At 39.4% G+C, this 8,884-nt stretch overlaps 1 protein-coding gene across 1 annotated transcript; it reads right to left on the reverse strand.

Moving 5' to 3' along the window:
• Window positions 1-5,121: 5,121 nt before the first annotated feature.
• Window positions 5,122-8,171, reverse strand: LOC107827318 (uncharacterized). Its single transcript, XM_016654412.2, has 4 exons — window positions 7,857-8,171; window positions 6,521-6,727; window positions 5,587-5,685; window positions 5,122-5,502 (listed from the first exon to the last, which is right to left on the reverse strand). The coding sequence occupies exons 1-4, from the start codon at window positions 7,929-7,931 to the stop codon at window positions 5,122-5,124; spliced, it is 762 nt and encodes a 253-aa protein (XP_016509898.2). The 5' UTR covers window positions 7,932-8,171.
• Between the last annotated feature and the right edge of the window lie 713 nt (window positions 8,172-8,884).

The raw sequence follows: 8,884 nt of genomic DNA on the forward strand, positions 1-8,884 counted from the left end.
TCCTTGTCGTGCGAAAATTGTTGACTCCAAAAATTCTAAACTTCTGTATTCTATTCTCTCACATATGGTGAGGACACGTACAGGTGGATATGATGACCAGGCACACGCGCCCCCTGCTAGAACCGCGAGATGCCGGGGCCGGGGTAGAGGCTGAGGACGTCCATGCGATGCAGCCAGAGAACCCACACGATCTGCTACAGAGGAGCCCCCAGTAGCTCCAGCTAGAGGGCAGACACCTGAGATACCTGTTGCTGCACCAGCTCTCCAGGAGACTCTAGCCCAGTTTCTGAGAATGTTCAGCACCTTGGCTCAGGCTGGATTGATTCCATTTGCTCCTGCCATATCTCAGGCCGGGGGAGGAGCACAGACTCCATCGCCGATACTCCAGAGCAGCGGGTTCAGGACGACCAGGTTCCAGAGATTATACCGATGCAACCGGTAGCTCCAGTTCAGCACGAGACTATGATAGCCGCTTCTGAGGCGGAGCAGCTCAGACTTGAGAGGTACAAGAAGTACCACCCTCCTACCTTTAGTGGATTGGCGTCAGAGGCTTCCCAGGGTTTTCTGGAGGAGTGTGACCGTATTCTCCATACTATGGGTGTAGCGGAGTCGAGTGGGGTTTCTTTTACTACATTCTAGCTTAGAGGAGCACCCTATCAGTGGTGGCGTGCTTATGAGTTGGATAGTCCGGTTGAGGCAACTTCACTTACATGGGCTCAGTTTTCAGACATGTTCTTGAGAAAGTATGTTCCTTAGAGTCTCAAAGACACATGGCGAGCGGAGTTTGAGCAGTTGCGCCAGGTTGCTATGATAGTGTCAGAGTATGCAGTTCGCTTCAGTGATTTAGCCCGACATGCACCAGCCTTGGTATCCACAGTTCGAGAGAGGGTTCGTCGGTTTATTGAGGGACTCCATCCCAGTATCCGGATTAGTATGGCCAGGGAGTTGGAGATGGATATTTCTTATCAGCAGGTTGTGAGTATTGCCAGAAGATTGGAGGGCATGCTTGCCTGGGATAGAGAGGAGAGGGAGGCCAAGAGGTCTCGAGAGTCTGGCACTTACAGCGGTACTCATGCTCCAGCTGCAGTTCGACATGGTAGGGGTTATAGTAGTCGCCCTGTTCATTCAACTCTTCCAGGGTTTTTTGGAGGGTCCCTTCTAGGCCCCAGGAGCCTTATTATGCACCGCCAGTATCTAGTGTGCCTCCTACTCGAGGTGCTTTTAGCGGCCAGTCCAGCAGACCTAGCCCGAGTCAGTCACAGCAGCCACACCCTCCAAGGGGTTGTTTTGAGTGTGGCGACACTCGCCACATGGTGAGGAATTTCCCCAGACTTAGGAGGGGTGCACCTCCACAGACTTCCCAGCCACCACGTGCTCCACCGGGTCCTCAGGTTATGATTTTAGCACCAGCTACCGCCCCACCTACTCAGCCAGCTCGAGCTGGGGGTCGGGGAGGTCGAGGTCGCCCTAGAGAGGGAGGCCAAGCCAGATATTATGATCTTCCGGCTCGTACAGAGGCAGTTGCTTCCGACTCTATCATTATAGGTATTGTTCCGGTCTATCATAGAGATGCATCGGTATTATTTGACCCAGGCTCTACATGTTCCTATGTGTCCTCTTATTTTGCCCCGTATTTGGGCGTATCTTGGGATTCTTTGTGTTCCCCTATTTATGTGTCTACTCCTGTGGGAGATTCTCTTGTTGTGGACCGCGTGTATCGGTCGTGTTTAATTGCTCTTAGTGGTTTTGAGACTAGAGCCAATTTATTATTACTCAATATGGTAGACTTTGATGTTATCTTGGGCATGGACTGGTTGTCACCCCATTATGCTATTCTTGATTGTCACGCTAAGACTGTGACGTTGGCTATGCCAGGTTTACCGCAATTAGAGTGGAGAGGTACCATAGAGTATACTCCCAGCAGAGTTATTTCATTTCTTAAAGCTCAACGAATGGTTGAGAAGGGGTGTGACGCGTATCTAGCTTATGTGAGAGATGTCAGTATTGATACCCCTACAGTTCAGTCAGTTCCAGTAGTGAGGGACTTTCCAGATGTATTTTCAGCCGATCTTTCGGGCATGCCGCCCAATAGAGATATTGATTTTGGCATTGATTTGTTGCCGGGTACTCAACCCATCTCCATTCCTCCATATCGTATGGCTCCTCCTGAATTGAAAGAGTTGAAGGAGCAGTTACAGGAGTTGCTTGATAAGGGATTCATTCGGCCCAGTATGTCACCTTGGGGTGCTACTGTCTTATTTGTGAAAAAGAAGGATGGTTCTATGCGGATATGTATTGATTACCGCCAGTTGAACAAAGTCACAGTGAAGAACAGGTATCCATTGCCTCGTATTGATGACTTATTTGATCAGTTACAGGGTGCCATAGTATTTTTCAAGATTAACTTATGTTCAGGCTATCATCAGTTAAAGATTCGGGAGCCAGATATCCCAAAGACTGCTTTCAGGACTCGGTATGGTCACTACGAGTTTCTTGTGATGTAATTTGGGCTGACCAACGCCCCAGCAGCATTTATGCACTTGATGCACAGTGTGTTCCGACCCTATCTTGACTTATTCGTCATTGTGTTTATTGACGACATTCTTGTGTACTCCCGGACTCGGGAGGATCACGAGCATCACCTGATGACTATGCTTCAAACCCTGAGAGAAAAGAAATTATATGCAAAATTTTCAAAGTGTGAGTTCTGGCTAGACTCAGTAGCATTCTTGGGTCATGTAGTATTGACTGATGGGATCCAGGTGGATTCGAAGAAGGTTGAATCAGTGCAGAGTTGGCCCAGACCGTCCTCAACTACGGAGATCCAGAGTTTTCTTGGTTTGGCGGGGTATTACCGTCGATTTGTAGATGGTTTCTCATCTATTGCAGCACCTATGACCAGGCTGACCCAGAAGGGTGCTCCGTTCAGGTGGATAGAGGAGTTTGAGGAGAGCTTTCAGAAGTTCAAGATAGCTTTGAATACAGCCCCAGTATTGGTACTGCCTACAGGTTCGGGGTCTTATACTATGTATTGTGATGCGTCACGGATTGGTCTGGGCACGGTGTTGATGCAGGACGGTAGGGTGATTGCCTACGCGTCCAGACACCTGAAGGTGCACTATAGGAAAATAGGTCTTTAACGATGGGAAATTCGGTCGTTAAAACTCTAAATCCGGTCGTTATCAGTCAATTACGATGGGGTAAAAACTGGTCGTCGCCGGTCGTTAGTGCCTCCGTCATTAAAGGTAAACGACCAGATTTTGATCCAATCGTAAAAACTCTTTTAACGATGGCAAGGAATCCAATGGTTATACCAACATTAGCGAGGGGATTTTCCCATCGTTAAATATCGTCCCAATCGTTAAACACTTCACTAGCAATAACTAATTTTCAGTCGTTGTTAGTGTTTGGCGACCGGAATTCCATTCGTTAGTTGTATGTACTTTCAACGACATGCTTTTCAAAAACAAAAATTTTTCTTCGCTAATGTGAAATTTAAATTAATAAATATATTACACGCATTCAACATGATACAAAGAATGAAGTCAATATTGACATAAAACATCTTTTCTAATTATAAAGAACTAAAGCATCAAAGTAGCAATAATATATTACATCCAAATTGCATGATCCTTTTTTTTCAATTCCTTAAACAAAACAGAAAATTAAAGAGAAAGTGAGATAGTAGTTTGTACAGATGACGACAACTCCTAATAAAACAAAATAGATTTCCATTGTTCTTCAACAATTCCAGCTGCTAATTCAACTTGCTCGGAATTATCTTTAAGGATGATTCTTCAAACTTCTTCGGGCCCTTTATCTGTTAAAAAAGGTTCATATTAGTTGAGTAAGAAAACAATATTTAATATTGGTAAGTTGCTACCACACAGTAAAATATAAAACCACGAAGCGAAGAATATTTTAAAATACTATAAACAACCAATGCTTCTTATAACAACGTTACTAAATCCAACATTAAGAGTATCATGAAACGTATTAAAAATGCTCGCCAACAGTATAATAGCCATAATATTGGGAGCAAATGATATCATACAAAAAAGTATTACTATTCCCTCCTTTTGCACAATGGTGTTTAGGAAGAACCTTAGAAAAAACTAATTTATCTTTAACAAGAAAGAAACACTCAGTGTGAATTATTGGTTATTTAGGACTTCACAAGTTACTGTATTACATAACCAAAATGGGAAAAAACAATTGAAGCGAGGTACATCAGTTAGGTTGCAGCAACATGGCTAAAGCAATTTGTTTAGGTGTGTTGTTTAGGTGTAACAATTTCGAACAATGTTACTTACCCAAAAGCAGCAACATGGCTAAAGCAAAGGCAATCTTAATTGGAATAAAGTGGAGTTCTATCAAGTGGAAGAATTGTTGACTATAAGCAGAGTGTCCTGTTTGCTAGTGTTCATCGTTCTTTTTGGCAGGAGTAGGAGTCTCATATTCGGTCAATCCGTGGCTTATTAGTATAAACCAACATATTTAGAACTTCTTAGGGTCATTGCAGAAATAAATATTGCATGGTGAATACACGTCAATCCAAACTTTTAAAGGAACAAATGAACATTTCTGTTTTACAGTATATAGTCAATTCTAGTGACAGTTAAACTTTTTTTGTCCTGATATATAGTCAATATTAGTGTAATATGTTAGACTTGTGCTCTGAATTTACTTCACTTGTTTAAGCATCATGATTTTTGCCAAGAATGTGCACTTAAGACTAGATGTCATTTCCTATTGATTTCACTGTTCTTCAGCAACTATAGTCATTTATTTATTGTATTTTTTACAGGTGCTTGCAAACAGGCCTGATATCATAAGAGAAGATTACATGAATGAACTTTGCATTCGTTATCTCGGGTTTCATTTGCACGACTCAAAATCACCACATATATCATGTTTAATACACAAGATAGTAAAAAGATACTAAACTGTGAATTTAGTCCACATGAATTTACATCTTTTAGCTTGCCAAGCACATATAATATTATATGTTCAAACAATAAATCTGAGATGCACATATCTAATTGGATTATTAGAGTAACTATACATATATCAAGGTCAGTACTTTATTTAACTAACAATAAAAGATTTCACTAAATTCATTTAAGGATATTCATCATGTAAAAATTGGTAGAAAGCTTGCGCACCTATTAAATACTTCAACTTGTACTTTGTTGACTTGAAGAACAGTAAGCTTATAAGATGATCATACTTAGACTCAAAGTCGTCCATATATTTTTCCAGAGATTCTTTTGCGTTTTTAGTTGCATTCAGCTCGGTCTGTAGTGATTCTTTTTCTTTTCGAGTTGCATTCAGCTCAACCAGTATTGCAGCCTTTGAGAAGCTACCGCCTTTCAACTCCTTAGTGGTTATACCACCCCCTAATCCAACCACATGACTCTTATTTTGAGGTCCGAAACACCTTTCTATTACCTCGATATTCGTAAGAGATGGCTCAAATTGTACCACCTCTTGTATTTCAGTCTATAAAATACAAAAAAAATTAAAATAATAAAATACATAAAAATAAAATGAAGGATGTAAAATAAAGTTCATCAATAAACATACATATATTTTACTAGCTTCAGGTTCTACAAGCGTGTCTTCTTTCTTGTGAGTCTCAAAGAAGATAGTCGCCATGTTCGGTAGATTACCGTCTTTGCATCCCTTCACATTTAAATAAACAAGTCAAACAAAGACATTAAACACTGTGTGAAGATCCCCCCTTAGTTTGGAGCAAGTGGCATCAGAACCTGCCTCAGTAGCAGGGGCGAAGCTATGTTGGCCTAAGGGTAGTCAACTGAACACCCTTCGTCGAAAATTTATAATACGTATAAGGTAAAATATTATTTGATATTGATTAAAAATAAACTTTGAACACCCTTGCATAGTCTACTGGCAAAGGGTGTTCAAAATTTGAACACTCTTATTGACTTTTCTGGCTTCACCACTGCTAGTAATGCTGAACTGTTGCAGCAGAACATTGCCATCAAGAAAGATATATTGTCATGACAATTGCTGATTAAAAGGAGAGTGGTAATAGCTAGCCCTATGAAGGTAAAAGATGTCGAGCAGAAGACTAGATCACCTCATGTTGAAAAACAGTAAAAAGATCCCATGCAGAAAATTTATATAGTACCAGTCAAGTCCTTTACTTCCATATTATTCTGTTGCAATTTTTTTTTAGAATTAGTAATTCTGTAACATTGCTAAACCAAACATGTAAAATCAAAGCCAATAAACACTGTAGTTTGCAGTTCAAGGTGCAAAAATTAAACTGGAAAAAGCACTCTTCAGCGAATATGAATCGGATTGCACTGTGCACTTACTAGTTCGTAAATAATTTATCTAATCGGCTTGCAACCCGTACGATGAGGCATTCTCAACTTAGACCTATTGATCGAGTTTCTAATACTTGTTTCCTATATTAAGAACAAACCATTGAAATCATAAACTGTTACTTGCAATAATAAGAAGTTAAAAAGTAGTTATGAAGTCTTACCTTAAATTTTTCACTTAAAAAATGTTCCTTGACCAACCATTCCAAACCACTCTTGTCTACCTCCTTCGGGACATCTTTTAGAGCTTCATGCAATGGCTTAAACTTCACATACCTGTGCAATGATCCTCTCCAATTGGTCCATAACTTTTTCATATGGTTTAAGACATGATCTCTTTGATGATTCATGTCATCACTGTCAAATTTGTACTAAAATATTTTGCAAAATCATCAATCAAGAAAGGAAAGGACTTGAAAAAAGGCAAATTAGTAATGCAGCCACTTTCCAATTGATTTGAAAAACAAAGTTGTTTCAGCGCCTTAAGTTTGACGAAACGTGTTAAGAAGAAAGTAACTGATTCAGCTAGAACGTGCAATAAACTCACCGTTGTCAAAGTCAAGTTTTGCTCCGAAATAATAAATATAGTAAAACTGTGTAATAAATGCATTGCTCTCATAAATATAATCAAGCAGTTCAATAAATAACTCGCACTCAATCCTTCAGTGATTAACGCATATTTCCAAATTTCCTACCCTACATTCGCGTCTATAAATAGATACCTCTTGTAACTCAATTGTGTAAAGTAAATTGTCAATCAAGTTAGTAACAAGTTAGAGAAAAGTCAAGTTCTGAATGACAAGAAGATTAAGCTGGCTGCCTAATCCCCTGATAACTCCCTGTCATTCTGCATGTGAAGGTATATGCTTGATTACAGCTGTTCTGCCCTTTTCCTATGAGCAGTTCCTGGCTATTCTACAACCACCATCTTATGGTTACACTATAACTTCATTTATCACCAGGGCACATGCGCCTTATAAACGAATTGGCAAAGGATCAAGGTAATACAGAGAGAAACCAAAGAGAGGATTTTAAAAGAATAAAGTTCAATTAGGAAGATGAAGAATTCCATACTGCTATTTAGATGCTAGAGTTCCCAAACCCAGGCAGAGATCACTTCAATATCAAGAAGCTTTGTAAAGCATCAACTATTTCACACTATTAACAATGTAATTGGCAGAGATCACTAACAGAGATTCAAGACAACTTATATATGCAAAAAAACCAGCTTAAAAATAAAGATTCACAGAAAACAAGAAATAAGTGTTAGTAAAGTGAGAATTCCAATTAAAAAACCAGATCCAAAAATTCTCATATAAAGCTCTTCTACTTCATTCCTCCAATATTGTCCACGTGAGTGGTAAAGGGACCACCTCCCATGTTTTTCTCCTTTTCCTCTTCTTTTTGAATTTACATCCAAATAACAGTTCTCTAACAGTTTGTGGCATTAGTGATTCAACTCCAAGAATGTATTGCTTTAATAGTGGTTTAAATACTTACTGTAACAGCTCGCCACATGTGTTCCAGCTTATCTTCTCCGATGTTCTTCCATGAATGTACTTGCAACGGACACATATTACGATCACGCACCAATATACCTAAGTGTCTCGAAAATGAGGCTTGATGCTTTCCAACAACCCGATTGTTGTAAAAGTTGACTCTAAACTTTTCTTCGGGTTTGAGTCCTGCTACATCTTTATTCTTGTTCTTTTCTCTCACCTTTTTTGGCTTTTCAGGTTCACATAAATCTGTAAATTTTTAACATAAAATAAATTCCAGTCTTATAACAAACAAAAAAAATATTAAACTTGAGACCTTGCATCATTTCATCTTCTTGAGCGAGGGAAACATCATCTTCCATCGGATCGAAACTAGGAGGCATAAGATTAGTACTATTATGTGCTAGCTTATTCTGCTCAGAAGCTGTTGAGTTGTGATTTTTTACTTTCGCCAACCAGATTTCTCTTTCCAACGCTTCCTTTTGCCGAGCCCGAAGATCTTACGTTTTGCCCACATTCCCTTGCTAAAGCAGTAGGTTGACTATAAGTGTCTCGTACATTCTTCAAAATTATTATATCTCGCATTTTTCGTACATTAAAGTTTGTCTTCAGTTAATTGACGTAGACTCGGGGATGAGATTTTCTTGAGATTATAAGCATTATGCTATTTCAAACACGTGATGAGTAAATTCGTGAAGGAGAGAAGGTAAGCAAATAGAAGAAAATGAGTTTCGTCGAAGTTTGGCAATTTGGGGTAAAATACGGTCTAAGCTATAATACCCTGTATTTATGGACTAGTGCCATACAAGGTACCATATGACCATAATAGTATGATGTATAAAGTGTATTAAAAATGTGTAGTATTTTAAGTAATTTGAGATAATTCTTAATTATGTGGGTAATTGGTTAATTATCGGGTAACGAAATATTACCTAATTAACTAATAAATTATGGGATAAGATTAAACCCCCCACATCCCCACGTGGCAACAAGCCACTATCAAAACATATGACTCTTAGTCATATTGGG

The sequence above is a fragment of the Nicotiana tabacum genome, chromosome 12 (genome assembly GCF_000715075.1).
Source record: "Nicotiana tabacum cultivar K326 chromosome 12, ASM71507v2, whole genome shotgun sequence".
Taxonomy (NCBI): Eukaryota; Viridiplantae; Streptophyta; class Magnoliopsida; order Solanales; family Solanaceae; genus Nicotiana; species Nicotiana tabacum.